Below are 20,256 nucleotides of genomic sequence, written 5' to 3'. Positions count from 1 at the left end.
GCACATTTTCTTAGCAACCAATTACCTTTCTCATTGACTACTTTTCTACGCATTAAAATGTAAAGCTAATAGCCTATCAAAATTTAAAATACATATAAACATTGATTCAGCAGTCCCACTAAAAAGAATTTCTTTTTAAAAAACTTTTTTAAAAAGACCCTGAAGAGGAAACTGGTTAGAAACTCATGATACATCAAAATAGATCTGTATGTCCACATCAGTCTAAGTTTGTAAAAACAATATCCTATTCAGTTTTAATACCAAATTGATACTTACTCAGACAGGTAAATATAAATTATCCTGTAGAAATCCTTTCCCTAGCAATCCCTCGGACAGCAGTTGCAAAAAACAGAGAAGCAATATAAGTGTTTTTCATAAAACACTACTTCTAGGATAGGCTCCATGAAAAAGGTTCCATAGCCAAATACATTGGGAAGGTACAATGTTTTAATTCCCTCTTTATAAAATTTTTTTTGTTTGTTTTTTGGAAGCAGGGATAGAGTGTCACTTCATTGCCCAGGCTGGAGTGCAGTGGCATGATCTCGGCTCACTGCAATCTCTGCCTCCCGGGTTCAAGTGATTCTCCTGTCTTGGCCCCCGAGTAAGGGGATTATACTTTCTACTTTTATATTTACCTGTCTGAATGAATATCAATTTGGGATTACAGGCATGCACCACCACACCCATCTAACTTTTGTATTTTTAGTAGAGACTGTGTTTCACCATGTTGGCCAGGCTGGTCTCAAACTCCTGACCTCAGGCCTCCCAACGTCCTGGGATTACATGCGTGAGCCATGGCATGCAGGCTATTTCCTTCTTAAAGATTCATAATATGCATGACAATTTATAGAAGACTAAGACAATCATATGCAATATAATTATGGAACAGATTGGGGAGGGAGAAAAATGGTGTTTTCCAAATTTCATAGAATTCAGAACACTTTGTAATCAACAAAAACAAGATTTGCTTAAAATGCTCCATAACTACCTCATAAAGCTGAAGGTTTCACAGCTACCATCCTGTCACTTTCCATTCCCTCTTTCTCCTCCCTTCCCTTTAGCCCAGGATACTACAGTGATCAAACTTTATAAGTCATAATAACCACAGAGAACTTCAACAAATATAACTCCTGGTCTTTCCTTCCAGAAATTCTGATTCAGCATAGAAATCAGTATTTTCAACAAGCACTCTAGGTGATTTTGGTACAGGTTTCAAATGATGAGATGCTCAAAATACCTGATATTTTATAAATAATGTGATGATTAATTATTTTATAATTATGGCCAGACTGACTTTAGAAAGTAGTAGCAGTAAGTTAAAAAGGTTCAGCCTTCAAATGAGTCCATTAAAAATTATTTTTCTACTCAGAAAAAGAGAAAAGGACAAACTAAGGAAAGCCGTATCATACCCTAAAAGAATACCCTTTAATATACTGCTCAGAATTTTACCTAGCAAAAAGAACTCTTAGCCTACACTTCACTGAAAAATTTCAAGAATTCCTGGATTCTCTGAAATAGTATACACAATTTTCTTTTCTTTTCTTTTCTTTTCTTTAAGATAGGGTCTCATTCTGTCACCCAGGCTGGAGTGCAGTGGCACAATCAGAGTTTACTGCAACCTTGACCTCTTAGGCTCAAGCAATCCTCCTGCCTCAGCCTCCTGAGTAGCTGGAACTACAGGCACATGCCACCACACCTGGCTAATTTTTTTATGTTTTGTAGAGAGAAGAACTCATTATAGTGGCTAGGCTGGTCTCAAACTCCTTAGGTCAACCAATCCTCTCACCTTGGCCTCCTAAAGTGCTAGGATTACAGGCCCACACAATTTTCATTAGTATGGGAATACATGCCTTTTGATGGGGAAATAACCCATAGCTTTCAGCAATTCTCATGCTGCTCAATTATCCAATTTAAGAACCATTATTATTTTTTATTTATTTACTTGAAACGATGGTAGCAGAAACTGAGTCTTAGTTAACATCATGAATCAGACACACAAAAACACATTCCTCAATGTTGTTTTCTCTTTCAGGGACAAATAAAAAGCAACTTACCTTTGCAGAGTCATATTCAAAGAGCCTGTACAACCCTTAATCTTATTCTGGGCTTCAAGATGAGTCATTCCTTGTGCACTTATTCCATCAATGGTGAGAACCACATCACCTATTCTTACATTTGCCTGGGCTGCCTTGCCGCCATCTTTTAGCTGTAATAAATATATTTCATTAGGTGTGTCACTCTTTGAAAAAGAAAAATAAATGCTGATAAAAATTATACTTTTTCTTGTACCCAAAGTATATTAATATACTATTAAAGTAACCCAAAACTATCTTGTTTAACATGTAAAGAATTTTAGCACGTAAAGTGAAAATTCAAATAATTTTCATGTTTATTTTCTTAACTTCTTATTTGTTCTCTTTAAAAAAAAAATGGAAATAATTCTCTGAGAAAGATTCCCTGATCACTTCTTCATTGTGCAACAGTAGTTGTGGGATTTTTTTGTGAATCAGGAAGAGAAGCAACAACAAAAACTTCACATTTTAGCAGAATAAAAAGAATGCAATCTGAATGGGGTTTTTATACTCTTTTAGAAATATTTTTTTAAAACTCTTTTAACAGCTATATTTTTGTTTGAGCACAAAGAGGAATAGAGAGGGAAGATCTGCTAAACAATCCTTCCTGTTGAGTCCAGTTCATATGCAGGATTCTGGGACTGAAGTCTTTCAGATTCTAAGCCCAAGTATCTTTTATACTGGGTGCGCTTCCTGCTCTAGGCATTCATTCTCAGAAGGGAAACTCTTTGTATCTGAGACACCAGACCTTTTTTGTGTGTATCACAGTCCTTAATCCTTAGTCTTTCTTCCCCTGCTCAATAAAACCTTCTATGTGTTTATGTTATTTAGTTTGATCTCCTTCAAATTTCGTGTGTATATATTTCATTGCCCCAAAAGAAGCAGATATAATATTGCACTAGATGAGTGACAATGAACTTTTCATAGATACCTAGAAATATGGAACAACTACAAATTAAAGAAACCATTCAAATTGAAATGACAATTCAGCATTCAATAAGTACAAATAGATCACACTGAATACTGAGTTTCTGGAAGATGAGTGAGACTAGGCCTAAAAAAGCAAGTAAATAACCAGTATTCCTCTAGTACTTGAAACTAAAATCTTAGTTTCTGTTTGTGATGATGAAAAAGTTCTAGAAATAGATAGTCAGGAAGGTTGCACAACACTGAGTATTCAGCGAATACAACATTTTAAAATAATAAACCACTTTGGGAGGCCGAGGTGGGCAGATCACTTGAGGTCAGGAGTTTGAGACCAGCCTGGCCAACATGGTGAAACCCCGTCTGTACTAAAAACACAAAAATTAGCTGGGCATGGTGGTGCATGCCTGTAATTCCAGCTACTCAGGAGGCTGAGACAGGAGAATCGCTTGAACCCAGGAGGTTGCAGTGGGGCAAGATCGCGCCAGTGTACTCCAGCCTGGGTGACAGAGCAAGACTCTGTCTCCCCCCCAAAAAATAAAAAATAAAATAAAATGGTAAACATGGTTAACTTTTATATAATTTTATCACAGTTTAAAAAAAAAACTAATGATTTTAGAAAACATTTAAAGAAAGCAGTTCTGAAAGTGAGCTATATACCACTTTCTCTGGGACTTTGGGAAGGTCATTTCACTTATGCTATCAAGTTATCATAATGATTATATACAGATAATATAGTTCAATAAATTTTAGCTATTAATGTATTATTATTCCCTTGACCTCAGATTATTGGTCTGAGAAATGTGGGGCCTGCACCAGATGATCTTAAAGGTCTTCTAAGATCCCTGCTAGTTTTAAAAGTTTATCTGTGAGCTGCTACCTATAAAAAGTTACAGGTTTAATCCTAAAATACAAGTCAAATCTGGAAGACTTCTGTGACACAAAGGGACATCTATTCCCTACTAAAATCAACAAATGAATTGAAATTTGAAATTTTTGTAACAAAAGAAAATATAAACATAGGTCATCCTAGATTTTATTTTAGCAAAGAAGGGCAGGTATTAAAAAAAAATTAGGCCTGGCTTGGTGGCTCACGCCTATAATCCCAGTGCTTTGGGAAACCGAGGTAGGTGGATCACCTGAGGTCAGAAGTTCGAGACCAGCCTAGCCAACATGGTGAAACCCCCATCTCTACTAAAAATACAAAAATTAGCTGCGCATGGTGGTGGCTGCCTGTAATCCCAGCTACTTAGGAGGCTGAGGCAGGAGAATTGCTTGAACCCAGGAGGCGGAGATTGCAGTGGGCTGAGATTGTAGCACTACACTCCAGCCTGAGCAACAAGAGTGAGACTTTGTCTCAAAAAATAATAAAATAAAATAAATTTTAAAAAATAAAAAATAATTAACCAGAAATAGAATGCAGTTAAATTACCTCACCACTCTCATCTAAAGTAGTCTTAAAACAGAAACACTGAAATCAATGGGCACTTGTTCTAAACATACCCAAAAGAAACAACTTAAATACTCCTAGTTAGTAGTAATACAAAGGTAATGAACAATGTAGAAAGTAATGGAATCAAAGACAATGTCATAACCAAATAACTTTTCTTATTCTATTCCCCTTACATACTTGATCTCTTGATACTCTATCATCTTAAGATGTTCAAAACCAATTTCTTAGAATTACCTTTCTTTCTAGGACTGCTTTTATTCTGTCACCCTTATTTTCAGATCATGGAGCACAGGAATCCCGTAGCCACATAGATTCTGCCCCTTCTTTAAGTACCACATCTAGGAAAATTTCTAAATGTACCAGTGTAAATGTAATCTGTCCATCCTTCCATTCCTCTCCTGTGATACTCCAAGTCTTGCTCATCTTTCACCTTGTCCCTGCCTATAGCCTACTTGCCTTCCACTAGAGTTTCCTATAGACCTTCCCTACCTTCGCATGCTCCATATTTGTCTTTTCCATTCCCGAATGGTAGCCCCACTACCTCTCGTACTGGAGAGTTCTAACCATATCAACTCTCTCTTTATAAAATGAGTAGAAAAACTGCAAATGTCTTCTGTTTCCTATAATGTAAAAAAAAAAAAAAAAAAAATCTATAATTTGTCACCAATCTGTTTCCAACTGCAAAACAAGCTCCATAAGATCAGGGTTATATTTTGCTCTTCTCCGAGAGCCTTGAATATTGTAGGTTTTCTAAAACTTACACAACTTCCCTTGGTAACTTAGTACAATAAGTATTAAGAACTTAGCTGTACTGAATCTCAATTCTTTCTCAACCAATTAGCACAAATGGAAACAAATGCCCATCATCTCAACAATTTTTCATATATTTAAAATGCCATACAAACTCCCCCCCCTTTTTTTTTTTTACAGTTTTTCAGCTTGGTAATATTAATCATCTTGAGTTTTTGACACTGATGTCTTTTTGGAATCTCTAACTATCTTCATTATTCTCTACCCCAGCTTCCTACTCATATATCGTAAACTTGAGGGCGTGATGAGCTTGAGCTAATGCTATATATAGTGGGAAATGCCCAATACACAGAAAAACAAATTTAGGACTTGTAAAAAGGCAGCACTTAACTAAATATTCCTATGAGCTTCATTTATCCCAGAACCACTTCCTCAATCTTTTCACTCATTAGAAAGATAAATGTTGCTTTTCTCTTAATTGGGTAGAATGTAGCATTATGAATACCAGCAGCTAAGGAAAGACTACAGTCATTCATTATTTGCATAGCTCTTTGTTTGTTTGTTTCACTGTTGAATTTCAAGTCTGAATAGCTTACATTTGTTTAAAGCAATAGTAACTTTCTGTCATTAGTACATCTTGAACAGGGCAACCACAAGTGTGTGTATATTTCATAAATGCACAGAGTAGGAAGGAAGCAGTTGTGGGAGGCTCCTGGGTTGAGCTCTGTATAAATCAAACTAATCAGAAGCAAATGCTTCTTTTTTGATCTTTAAATGCATTTTTCAATACTGCTATCCAATCTAATTTTCCACAGACTTAATTGTAGCTGTGTGCTTTTTCAAAAACATTACTTTGTGGTCTCACTTTAGTTGCAAGTACACATGGCTGTACATGTTGGAACTACCTCTGAGTTCAGGTCTGTTTACTGATGCTGAAATGAAGGAAAACCAGAAAACTGTATGCTTTTGAAGAGAGTGTTATCTTTACTAAGCCTCCCCATTAATTTTGGTAGGAAAGGATCTAGTATCAATTATCTGTACTCAGATTAAAACTCATCCCTAGGAACAGCTGCATTTTAATTCTTTTATCTGTAATAACAGATTACAAGAAGTCTTCTCTTGAAAAGGAAGTCCAGTCTTTAGCAAGCAGTTAGGAAAGACTGGGAGTTTGCAAGCAGATAGGAAAGACTGGGAGTTTGCGGGGAGAATGTAAAATGGAATCAGAGCCTTGAGCTTGCCCATCCTTCTTAACTAGGAAAGACCCAAAGGTAAATTTTTTTCAGTCATTTTAGGAAGGTAGCTCCTCTCACACAGTGTTTTACTATCCTAAGAAAGAAATGACCCAGAAAAAGTAATTAGTACTATCTACAAAGCATGAACCATAAGTTGGGGACTTTGTGGGATGCTTCAACGTTCCTCTCTATTGTAAGGTAGTTGTAGTCTGTTTTACAGATGGGAAAACAGAGCTTCAACATGATTAAATAACTTGTCTATGTCCATACAACAAATAAGACCACAATACTGAACACAGGCTTTGAAGTTAGGCAAATGAGTTCATATTCATGTTCTGCTATTTACTAGTTGTGTGACCTGAATTTACTTGGCCTCTCTAAGTCCCAGTTTCCTCTCTTTGAATATTAGGACCATAATTCCACCTCCTTCACAGAGCTGCTGAGCAGGTTAAATTAAACACCAGCACAGCACGTACCACAAAATGCACAGGAAATCTTCAATATTATTGTTTATTTTTATACGATGCCACAAATTCACATAGGTGGGAAGCTTACTTCAAGGTCGTACAGGGCAGAAAAGATAGCGTTTCAAACTGACCAGTCATACCTACTTCTGGGTTTTCACTTCCTTACTTAAACTTCCTTCTGCTTCTTTCTAAGTCTAACTTTCCCCTCACTAAGCAACAGAGATGAGTATGCCACACATTCAGAATCTAGTTCACTGCACCCTCCTTCCCTCTGTACTACTATCCAATTATGAGTTTTCCAAAATCCATTCCTATGGAATGATGGCCTCTTGTCATCATTTCCCAGGAGTGTTAGGTGTTGCCACTGTACCAAAAGGCCAGAGGATAAGAATCAATAAGGTGATGATGGTGAGGAAGCCTTGAACTGGAGGTCAGAGAAAGACAGGAATAAAAGAAAAAGAGAGAACACACGGGAAAAAGGAGAGTATTAGTATAGATGGTAGAGGAGGGAACCAAGACCATGAGGGAAGAAAGGATCATGAGATGTCTCAGGTGTTGGAAAGTGAGATCCAGGCCTTATCTCTAGGTGTGAGATACATCCAAGTACATATGCACAAAATAGTATTTAAACTGAACATCAAAATAACCACTAATTATAGAAGAGAGAAGATTCTATGCTTTGATTTGCATTTAAAATAATATACATGAACATAATTAGTAACCATAGAGTCAATTTTTTCACAGTAATACTTGTGTGTCTAATAACATGTCAATTTATTTTTCTCAAATAAAATTTATAACTAAAATTACCCAAAATGCTTAGCCTCCACATACAATGTTCCAGCATTTGTTTCTAATCATTTTAACAATAGGAGAAAAAGTAGTACTGTGTCTTTATAAAATTACTCTGAAAATAAAATACTAGTATCTCAAGACAGCAGAACGCTTTGACAAGGAACTCAGAAGTGCACTAAGTAGAAAACTTATCCACAAAGAAATATGTTATTTAGGACTTATAAGGAGTTAGATATACCTGCTACACTAGCCCTTGCCCTTAGCTATTACCTCTTGACAGCACTTCCATCACAAACAAACCAATAGAGCTTTCATTTTTAAAAATTATAACCCATTACGGTAGATACCTTTTGAAATAAGTCTAACCATCTAAGATTTCTCTTAAATATAATCGTTCAATATAGCTGCTAAATGCCCCAAGCTTTTCCATAAAAAGGCACAATGTTTAGCAGTAACAGTGACTCCAATGTGTTAGAATTCTCTATGTATGAAATTTATCCTTCTGAATTGTAGAAAGAGTATGCACACAAAAACCTCTATTTGCTTTTTCTCGAAAATACGCCAACAGTTGCCAAACTAAGAAAATAGTCATCGGCAATAGAAATGATTTATAATACAGCCAGGTAACACCATTTTAATAGTCAGATGTTTACTAAATAGAACAATTTATGCCAATTCAAAAGAAATTTATTTTAGTGATTCTCCTGTAACATACTACAGACAACAAGCAGGAGATGTACTTATATAATAAGCCACTACCAAAGGGCAAGTTTCAATCTTCTGCATATTTTCAACAAATATGGAATGCCTGGAAACACATGACCCTAACACCATGGGTATGGCAGGAATGCCATCAGACATAGTAAATGTAAAAAAGGTACACATAAACATTAGAGCTACAAAAAGAAACACTAACAGAAATTTCCCATGTCCAAAAACCCTGGGAACCAAACCATGGGAAAATGAAAGCTGTTGTTTTTCTAACAGTGCTGTTACCAAAATTTGAAGAATTATGCTAATAAAATTATATCAATCTGACAAACAAGACTTTCTTGAGGCAAAAAAAAAAGCATTGAGAAAGCTGTCATTTTTCTTAAAATCTACTTAATGAGCAATCTTGAATTTTGTTTTAAAATGTATTTTCCAGTACCTGCTGTCAAATAAAAAAATGGAATCTGAACCAACCATGAGACTATGGTTGACAGTTTCTAGTTATCTCTCTCCCACATACTTCCCAGGATACCATAAACATGACTATGTGACTTTTTGCATCACCATCCCCTTGCAAAACACCTACGTAAGAATGTATGAGGATTACACCCATAACAGAGAACTTTCACAGAACTTGTTTTCCTGCCAACAATATGTAGTACTCAACCCACTACCAAATATCACAAATAAATAAAATTCTGATGGAGTTTTTTTTACTAGCAACTGAGGAACTAGTAAAGGGAGCAGAAGTAAAGAAAACGTGTAAAGTGCTGATTTTCTCCCAATATATGAATTAAAGCTTTTTTCAAATCATAACGGGTTTACTATCATCCTAGTGCTTATTAATCGACCTTACAATATTACACTTCAGCACCTAACATTGTTCTATCCTGCACTATTTTTGTTGTTATATAATGTTGGCACTTTGACCAGACTACAAATACTATTCACTACATTTAAAATGTCAATCTCTGGCTTAGGTGACTAATGTGAACATGCCTCTTAAAAATCTAAGGTTGGGGTGGGCACAGTGGTTCATGCCTATAATACAAGCACTTTGGTAGGCTGAGGTGAGAGGATCACTTGATCCCAGGAGTTTGAGACCAATCTGGGCAGCATAGTGAGACCCTGTCTCTACAAAATTTTTTTAAAAAATTAGCCGGACATGGTAGTGCATACCTGTGGTCCCAGTTACTCAGGAGGCTGAGGCAGGAGAATGACCTGAACCCAGGAGGTAAAGGCTGCAGTGAGCCATGATTGCACTCCAGCCTGGGAAACAAGTGAGACCTCATATGGATTAAAAGAGAGAGAGAGAGAGAGAGAGGGAACTTTGGATTTATTACCTTTTTCTGTGAAATAAAACGATATGCTTTTTTGTAAGTTAGAATGGTAGGGAAATGAAACAAGCAATCACTGATATCTCTCTGTAAGCAAACATGTAAAATCCTGACTCATATGAGCAGTACTTTTGTTAACAGTAGGCCTTATTTTGGTTATGCCAATTTTACTCAAAAGTTAGAGAATACACCTTATATGGTAACAATGAGGAGAATATCTCAAAGTATGTGTCATCCCTTATAAAACCAAACAGAAGAGGGCAATTATGCCTCTTTCCTAATGTAGCCATGGAACTATCTTGTTCAAACACAGGGCTTTTGCTGATACTGCACTGTCTGTTCTAGTACTCTATTTCCTACAATGAACCCTTATTTAGTAAAATAGTATCTTACTCTACTCTACCAAAGGCCTAACAAATAGAAACATGTCTTCATCAACTGTGATTTACCATTGAGATGTCTCATTAACATTTTTTATTTATAGCTAATCTATATATGTCTAAATCCAAACCATTAATGTGTGAATATCCTACTAGAAATGTGAAAGTATGGGCCAGGCATGGTGGCTCACACCTGTAATCCCAGCACTTTGGGAGGCCAAGTGGGCAGATCACCTGAGGTAAGGAGTTCAAGACCAGCCTGACCAACACGGTGAAACCCTATCTCTACTAAAAATACAAAATTAGCTGGGCATGGTGGCACATGCCTGTAATCCCAGCTACTTGATGGGCTGAGGCAGGAGAATTGCTTGAACCCAGGAGAAGGAGGATGCAGTAAGCCAAGATCATGCCATTGCACTCCAACCTGGGCAAAAAGAGTGAAACTCCACCTCAAAAAAAAAAAAAAAAAAAAAAAAAAGAAAAAAAAAGAAAAAGAAAGAATGATAGTCTGTAAAAAGAACACATCCATAAACATCTGAAAATTAAACAAAATTTGTTCATTACAGAGAAATCAGTGTTTCTATGCAGTCTACTCTGGAATAATAAAGAGAAATGATAGGAAATGTCACAAATAATTATAAAAGACTAAAAGTAAATTAGTCAAATCTAGTATACCTGGGAACGGATTAACAATGATAATCCTACATTTCAAGCTTCCCTCAATGATGAGACAAATCTTCTGAAATTGTAAGCAAATTCTGTGCAAGCATGCATGTATTTTGCATTAAGTGGGACCACAACTTTCTACAAATTCTCAAAGGCATCTAACCAAAAAAAATTTTAAGAACTTACAATGTAATGAAACCTGAGAACAGAGTTTCTCCAAGTGTGGTTGGTAACCACCAGGCGAGCATACTTCTACGGTAGGAGAAAAAATCCCAGGCCTTTCAAAACCCACAAGCTAAAGATGTTTCTAAACAAAAGCTCAAGAAAATTTAAGAACTTTTAAAACAGAATGCTTATTCCAAATGGCACAAAATCATAATTTCACATGCTAAGGTAAGTATAACTTACAAAAACAGGGATTTGCTTTTTAAAAACCTTTATAATCTTCAAGTGTTAATCATTAACATTTAATAAGGGTCTATTCCAATAAAGTATTACCTTCAATTCTAAGAAAAGATATTAAAAAAGAGGCATGGCTCTTTCTCTCATCTATTGCTTTATACTATTTCACTTTTCACATGTGTTCACAGCTCTCCATAATACAATGCTCCTCTAATTGTATCTTATATTTCTATTTAGGTCTATTGTACATGAACGTAAACACAAAATGCAATAAACATCTGATGAACTACTACACTGCAAATCAAAGGCATTTAATAAACAGGCTACTATTTAGACTTTTAAGTCACTTCCTAATATTTTCGTTCTTTTTTTTTTCTTAAGACAGAGTCTTGCTCTGTTGCCCAGGCTGGAGTGCAGCGGCATGATCTCAGCTTACTGCAATCTCCACCACCCTGGTTCAAGCAATTCTCTGCTTCAGCCTCCCAAGTAGTTGGGATTACTGGCACCCACCACCATGCTGGGCTAATTTTCGTATTTTTAGTAGAGATGGAGTTTCACTATCTTGTCCAGACTGGTCTTGAATTCCTGACCTCATGATCCTCCCGCCTCGGCCTCCCTCCTAAATTTTTGTTCTTATACATAAAATGATGAATAATATTATACTTCTATTGTGGCATATGTATCTTTTTCTTTAGAAATTCTTTCTTAAAAGGTATGCACATTTAAAAATAATATCAGGAATGAAAAAGGAGATACTAACACTGTTACTGCAGAAATCCAAAGGATCATTAGTGGCTACTATGAAACACTATATGCCAATAAATTGGGTAATCTATAAGAAAGGGCAAATTCCTAGTCACATAAAACTTACCGAGACTGAACCAGGAGGAAATCCAAAACCTGAATAGACCAGTAATAAGTAATGAGATCAAAGCCATAACAGAAAGTCTTCCAGTAAAGAAAAGGCTGGGACCCAGTGGCTTCATTGCTGAAGTCTACCAAACATTTGAAGAACTAATACAATCCTACTTAAACTGTTCTGTAAAATAAAAAAGAAAGGAATACTTTCGAATTCATTATATGTGGCCAGTATTACCCTGATTCCAAAACCAGACAAAGACACATCAAACAAAACAAAACAAAACAAAAAAATGCAGGCCAGTATCTCTGATGAACATTGATGCAAAAATCCTCAAGAAAATACTAGCAAACTGAATGCAACAATACATTAGAAAGATCATTCATCATGACCAAGTGGGATTTATCCCTAGGATGTAAGAATGGTTAAACACATGCAAATTAATCAATGTGATGCATCATATCAACAAAATGAAGGACCAAAACCATATGACCATTTCAATTGATGCTGAAAAAGCATTTGACAAAATTCAACATCCCTTCATAATAAAAACCCTAAAAACACTGGGGAAAGAAGGAACATACCACAACATAATAAAAGCCATATATTACAGACCCACAGCTAGTATTATACTCAATGAGGAAAACTGAAAACCTTTCCTCTAAAATCTGGAACATGACAAGGATGCCCGTTTTTATCACTTACTCAACACAGTACTAGAAATCCTAGCTAGAACAATCAGACAAGAAAAAGATATAAAGGACATCCAAATTGGAATGGAAGAAGGCAAATTATCCTATTTGCAGATGATATGATCTTATATTTGGAAAAACCTAAAGAATACACATACACACACACACACACACACACACACACACACACACTCATAAAGTTGCAGGATACAAAATCAATGTACGAAAATCAATAGCGTTTCTATATGTCAAAAATGAACAATCCAAAAAAGAAAGCAAAAAAGTAATCTCATTTACAATAGTCAAAAATTAAGAACCTCCAAATTAACGTAACCAAAGAAGAGCTCTACAATGAAAATTAAAAAATGGAGATGTAAGAAATGGAAGAGGACAGGAAGAAATGGAAAGATATTCCATGTTCAAGGATTGAAAGAATCAATATTGTTAAAATGTCCATACTATCCAAAGCAATCTACAGATTCAGTAGAATCTCTATCAAAATACCAATGACATTTTTCACAGAAATAGAAAAAGCAATCCTAAAAAACCATGAAAGGCCTGGAATAGCCAAAGCTATCCTTAGCACAAAGAACAAAACTGGAGTAATCACATTATCTTATTTCAAATTACACTGCAGGCTTACAGTAACCAAAACAGCATGGTATTAGCATAAAAACAGAAATATAAACCAATGAACAGAATAGAGAACACAGAAACAAATCCACACACCTACAAGAAATTCATTTTTGACAGAAGTGCCAAGACCATACACTGGGGAAAAGACAGTCTCTTTAATAAATGGTGCTGGGAAAACAGAATATCCATAAGCAAAAGAATGAAACTAGACCTCTCTCTCATCATATACAAAAATCAAATCAAAATGGATTAAAGACTTAACTCTAATATCTCAAACTATGAAACTACTATTAGAAAACATTGAAGAAACTCTCCAGGACGTTGGTCTGGGCAAAAATTTCTTGAGCAATACCTTACTAGCACAGGCAAAACCCAACCATAAAATGGACAGATGAAATCACATCAAGCTTAAAAGCTTCTGCACAATGAAGAAAACCATAAAAAAACTGAAGAAGCAAAACACACAATGAGAGAAAATGCAAACTACCTGACAAACAACTCTCTATGAAAAAAAAAATTAGTAATCCAATTTAAAAACTGGCAAAAGATTTGAACAGACATTTCTCAAAAGACACGTAAATGGCAAACAGGCATATGAAAAGGTGCTCAACACTGATTATCAGAGAAATGCAAATCAAAACTATGAGATATCATCTCATCCCAGTTAAAATGGCTTTTATCCAAAATACAGGCAATAACAAATGCTGGTGAGGATGTGGAGAAAAGGGAACACTTGTACACTGTTGGTGGGAATGTAAATTAGTATAATACTATGGACAACTGTTTGAAGGCTCCTTAAAATTAAAAATAGAGCTACTGGCCGGGCATGGTGGCTAACGCCTGTAATCCCAGCACTTTAGGAGGCCGAGATGGGCAGATCATGAGGACAGGAGATCAAGACCATCATGGCCAAAATGGTGAAACCCTATCTCTACTAAAATTACAGTTACAAAAATTAGCCGGCTGTGGTGGTGCACACCTGTAGTCCCAGCTACCCAGGAGGCTGAGGCAGGAGAATCACTTGAACCCAGGAGGCGCAGGTTGCAGGGAACCAAGATCAAGCCACTGCACTCCAGCCTGGAGACACAGCAAGACTCCGTCTCCCAAAAAAAAAAAAAAAAAAAATAGAGCTACTATATGATCCAGCAATCCCACTGCTAGCTATATACTCAAAAGAAAGGAAATCAGTTTATTGAAAAGATATCTACACTTTCATGTTTGTTGCAGCAGTGTTCACAACAGCCAAGATTTGGAAGCAACCTTAGTGTCCATCAACAGATGAACAGATAAAGGAAATGTGATACATAAACACACTGGAGTACTATTCAGCCATAAAACGGAATGAGACTCATTTGCAACCACATGAATGGAAGTGGAGTTCATTAGGTTAAGTGAAAAAAGCTAGGCAGAAAGATAAACAGGTTTTCACTTATTTGTGGAACCACAAAAAAAACAAAATAATTGAATTCATTGACAGAGAGAGTAGAAGGATGGTTAACCGAGGCTGGGAAAGGTCGTGAAGGGGTGTGGGTGTGTGTGTGTGTGTGTGTGTGTGTGTGTGTGTGTGTGTGTGTGTTGCGGGGGATGGTTGACAGGGAAAATACAGTTAAAAGGAATGTATGAGACCTACTACTTGATAGTAAAACAGAGTGGCTATAGTCAATAATAACTTAATTGTACATTTTTAAATAACTATAAGAGTATAACTGGACTGTTTGCTAACACAAAGGATAAATGCCTCGGAGGATGGAGACATAATTCTCCATGATGTGATTATTATGTATTGCATGCCTGTATGAAAATATCTCACATACCCCATAAACATATACATCTACTATGTACTCACAAAAATTAAAAATGAAGAAAATAAAAAATAAACGTAAATAAAAAGTTATGCACATATAAAATTTCTATGATACTAGATTGCTAGCCAGAATATTTGTGGCCATGTATAATTCCACCAACTATGTATGAAAGTGCCCTGGCAATCCTTAATATTATAAAGGAAACCTGAGAGCAATTCCAGTTCTATCTACCACTAACAAATCTTGTGACTGTGGGCAAGTTACTTACATCTCTGGCCTCATTCTATTTAGCTGTAGAAGATGGTCAGATCGAATGTTTCTAGGGCCCCTTTTGATTATTAGAGGTGATAAATATTTATGTAGACTTTACAATTTTTCACTAGTTATTAATACCAATATTCATTTTTCATGTGGGCAACAAATTTGTATTCTTCTCCAATTGCTACATATGTATTATTTTTATTTCCTTATTTTATTTACACCACCACACCCAGTTAATTTTTGTATTTTTTTTTTTTTTTTTTTGAGATGGAGTTTCGCTCTTGTTACCCAGGCTGGAGGGCAATGGCGCAATCTCGGCTCACCACAACCTCTGCCTCCTGGGTTCAAGCAATTCTCCTTCCTCAGCCTCCTGAGTAGCTGGGATTACAGGCACGTGCCGCCATGCCCAGCTAATTTTTTTTTTTAGTAGAGACGGGGTTTCATCATGTTGACCAGGATGGTCTCTATCTCTTGACCTCGTGATCCAGCCACCTTGACCTCCCAAAGTGCTGGGATTACAGGCTTCAGCCACCGCGCCTGGCCTATTTTTTTTGAGTAGAGATGAGGTTTCACCATGTTGGCCAGGCTGGTCTCAAACTCCTGGCCTCAAGTGATCCGCCTGCCTCAGCCCCAACAAGTGCTGGGATTACAAGTGTGAGCCACCATGGCTGGCCTATTTCCCTATTTTAAAATGTTAAAATAACTGAGAGAATTCTTGAGATTAGTATTAAATGGTTAAAATCTGCTCTGGGTCTAAGATGAAAAAGACAAGATCGTTGCAAAACTGATTAAAACAGCAACAAAATTAGGACTACCAAATGAACAATAACCAAATTTGAACATACAGAAGTAAAACTGAAAATTACAAAAAGGTCTGGGTTTTGGTCAGAAAAATGTGAAAAGAGAGACTGGCCTAACGTCCCAGCCTACATCTTTCTCCCGTGCTGCATTCTTCCCGCCCTCAACCATCGGACTCCAAGTTCTTCAGTTCTGGAACTTGAACTGGCTCTCCTTGCTCCTCGGCCTGCAGATAGCCTATTGTGGGACCTCGTGAGCATGCGATAATACTTAATAAACTTGCCTTTATAGATATACATATATGTATATATTCCATTAGTTCTGTCCCTCTAGAGAACCCTGACTAATACATGAAGAAATAAAATATTCATTCATTCTATCATTCAACAAATACTTGCTAAGTATCTACTATGTGCTAGGCCATTCTAGGCATGGCATGATACAGCAATGAACAAAATGAGGTCCTTGCACTCATGGAACTTTAACTCAGTTGGGGGAAAGAGAAAACCAACAAATAAACACAAATCTATAATAAAATGTCAGGAAGTAAAAAAATGTACTACAAAAGAAAAATAGAGCAGAGAAAGGGTACAGAAAATGCCAAGAGATTCTATTTTAAGTTTGGGTAGTCAGGGAAGACTTCTGGTAAGAGTGACATTTGAACAGAGACCAGAGACCAAAACAAAGTAAAGGAGAGAACAATGTAGATATCCAGAGAGAAGGCATTCCAGGCAGAGGGACAAGCAAAGAGAAAAGATAATCTGGGCCATTATGATATAATGATGAAATGTATAAAAGCCATCAATAACACAAAGACTGGAACAACTAATATACTTTGGTGGCATGAAGACAGTTTCTCAAGAGATGATAATTGTTTTGAGTAATAAAATATGGGTTAGAATTTGCAGAAACAAAAAAGGAAAGAAATATGTACTATAAGCAAAAACAAAAAACATGTGAAAGATGACTATTTCCAGGAAATGGCAGGCAATTAAAGGTGTTTATAGCATAAGGAGAAAGTAACAAGGAAATTGAGAGTCAAGGATAGCAAGGCTGCCAAAAGTCGTATTAGGTTGGTGCAAAAGTAATCAATGGTTTTTACCATTGAAAGTTATGATAAAGAGCACAGTATTGGATGATAAATAATTTCTGAACAATCTAAGTTTACAATATGCTTCCATAACAACCAGTATGATTTCATTCTTTATAATAGATTGTACATATTATGTGCTATTACTCCTGGATGCCAGATTGTTTTCAAGAAATCCATGCTTGCCAACTCCTGGTTCCTCCTATCAGTACATTTTCTACTAAGTATGTTCTACTATCCCATAGAGAGGATGAGGAAATCTTCAGTCCATTCCAGCCCCAGGACATATGGCAACAGACTCCTTTCTACAGCTGTAGCCTTTCAGAACCAAGGCCCATCAACACTTGACCCAAGGAGCCAAGTTTCTGACCTCCTAAAGAGCGTTTTCCTTCCAGCTCTTTGTTTAGTTCAGAACTTCCACCAATACCACTTATAAGTTTCCTGTACCTTTTTTCGCAATCTTTGGTTTATTTATTTATTTTTTGCCCAGTATGCCAGTCTACACAATTGACTTTTATCAAGACAGCACCAAATGTTAGTAGATCACTTCTAGCTCTCTGATCTCTCATCACAAAGCATTGATTTAACTCTAGATGTTTTATTTCCTATAAAGAAATCAAATACACAATCAAAAACAGCAGCTAGGAATGGAAAGGAAATGTTCTTATGTTAGTGCCTCTTTGCTTCTTTTTCTTTTTTAAAACGAAGTAAAATAAACTGAAGCAATACTGAAGATTCTTGTTCTATTGCAGTGGTGCATCATGTGTTCCTGTGCTCTGGATAATACTGGGCTTGGCAGAGGGCAGGGTGCTGACAGCAGTTAGGGAAAATCTATTAAGCAATGTCACCGTTCCCAGTTGAGCAAAGTCTATACCAGGGAGGGAGTGAAGGAGCAGAGGAGCAAGATTCTGGTTTGCCTGGCAGAGTATTTCTCCAGCACACTGTATGCTGATTCATACTCTCTCACTCATTACAACAGTGCTTTGATGAATCAGATCACTTCTGCCCTTCAGAGTAACAGCCCACAAGCATTCAAATATAAGGATAAGGGTACAGCCATTTCTGTTAAAGAGAACAAGAATTCGCTACCAGAAATTGCAGGTAAATCTAGAATCTATAAAGGAATTTCCTTGTGTACACCATAAATCAATACTACCAACTGTTGAATTACTGCGCTGTAAAACAAGTGATTTTGTAAAACAAATGTTTTACAGAGCAGTAATTCCTCCACTTGACTGATCAAAATTTGTGATACTATGAAATATATATTTGGTTCACTTTCCTGCCTTACAGCTCCTAAAATCCTTGAAATCCCTTAATGATACAACTGTCTTTTGTATGCTAATGAGATGACAGTGGCTGGGGACCCCAGAGAGCTTCAGGATGGAGGCCCGTCACCAGAAAGACCAAGGCATGATGAGAAGGTTGAGACTTTCAGCCCCACCTCCAACTTCCAGGAAGGGAAGGGGGCTGAAATTTGAGTTGATCACCAATGGCCAATGATGTAAGCAATCATAACTACATAATGAAGCCTCTTTAAAAACCCATGAGGACTGTGTTCAGATGGACAGCTGAACACATGGAGGTGCCTGGAGGGTGGTTCCCAGAAAGGGCAATAGAAGCTCTATTTCCCTTTTCATATTCCCTGCCCTGTCCATCTCTCCCATCTGGCTGTTCGTCTGTAATGTTTTATAATATCCTTTATAATAAATGGGTAAATGTAAGAAAAGTGTTTCCCTGAGTTTTGTGAGCATTGCTAGAAATTAATCAAACCCAAGGAGGAAGTCATGGGACCCACCAATTGATAGCCAGTTGGTCAGAAATATAGGTGACTTCCAGCCATGCATGGTGGCTTCTGCCTGTAATCTCAGCCCTTTGGGAGGCTGAGATGGGCAGGTCACTTGAGGCAAGGAGTTTGAGACCAGCCTGGCCAATATGGTGAAACGCTATGTCTACTAAAAATTCAAAACTCAGCTGGGCATGGTGGTGGCAAACACCTGTAATCCCAGCTACTCGGGAGGCTGAGATGAGAATCCCTTGAACCTAGGAGGCGGGGCTGCAGTGAACCGAGATCATACTACTGCACTCTAACCTGGGTGACAGGGCAAAACTGTTTCGAGAGAAAAAAAAAAAGTGACTTAAGACTGACATCTGAAATGTGGAGCAGTCTTGTGGGACTGAACCCTCAATCTGTAAGATCTAAATCTATCTCCAAGTAGGTAGTGTCAGAATTGAATTGCAATACATTGGTGTATGGGGAAATATCCCCACAGATGTAGTGTCAGAAGCGCTGTGCTGAATAGTATAAAAATAAGAAAAACACTTTGGTTTGGTCCCCCCTCCACCACTCCACCGCTCTATCTCTTTAAAATCTCTCAGGGCACTGTTGTAAAATACAGACTATGCTAACTCATTGTAAGAGATCCTGGTTTAGAAAGTCTCAGTGAGGACCCAGGAATCTAATAATCCTCTGGATAAGAACTATGGTCCATGAGTGCAAGTTCCAAAAAGAAAGATTTCAATACTCAGCACAGTTCAGAGTTTGGAAACATTCAGAACATTCCAAAAATAAAAAGGATTTCATTGCAAAGTAATGAGATTCCTGCGTATGTCTAAACACAAGGCAGACAACCACAAGCCCTGAGTACTGAACCGGAGACATATGAATCTGAAAATGAGAAACAGATTATGTACTGAACAAGTTACTGGTGCATAAATGACCAGACACAAGAGCACCATTACACAATTTCAATTACATATGGTAGCCTTTCTCCACGAAAGTAGTACAACCATGAAGTTCTGATTCTCACTACACATCACAGTGATTTCAATCAGATCACAGACATGTTTTTTTTTTTGCTTTTTTGTAGAAAATGCTACAAAATGAAATATGAGCTTCAATCTAGCTAGCAGGAACCTGGATTTA

At 36.9% G+C, this 20,256-nt stretch overlaps 1 protein-coding gene across 15 annotated transcripts in view; it reads right to left on the bottom strand.

Moving 5' to 3' along the window:
* The window catches only part of PDLIM5 (PDZ and LIM domain 5), a 217,532-nt gene that overhangs the window by 148,225 nt on the left and 49,051 nt on the right, over positions 1 to 20,256 (bottom strand). For 14 of the 15 annotated variants that reach the window (XM_074396453.1, XM_074396458.1, XM_074396455.1 and 11 more), the window contains exon 3: positions 2,055 to 2,206. In XM_074396453.1, coding sequence (XP_074252554.1) covers positions 2,055 to 2,206 — 152 coding nt within the window. Of the gene's footprint in view, positions 1 to 2,054; positions 2,207 to 4,938; positions 10,577 to 20,256 lie in introns of those variants that run through there. The other variant, XM_074396457.1, reaches the window with a different exon arrangement.

Source organism: Saimiri boliviensis, chromosome 3 (genome assembly GCF_048565385.1).
Source record: "Saimiri boliviensis isolate mSaiBol1 chromosome 3, mSaiBol1.pri, whole genome shotgun sequence".
NCBI lineage: Eukaryota > Metazoa > Chordata > Mammalia > Primates > Cebidae > Saimiri > Saimiri boliviensis.
Note: the sequence above shows the minus strand (reverse complement) of the source record. Positions and strands in the feature narration are given on the sequence as shown.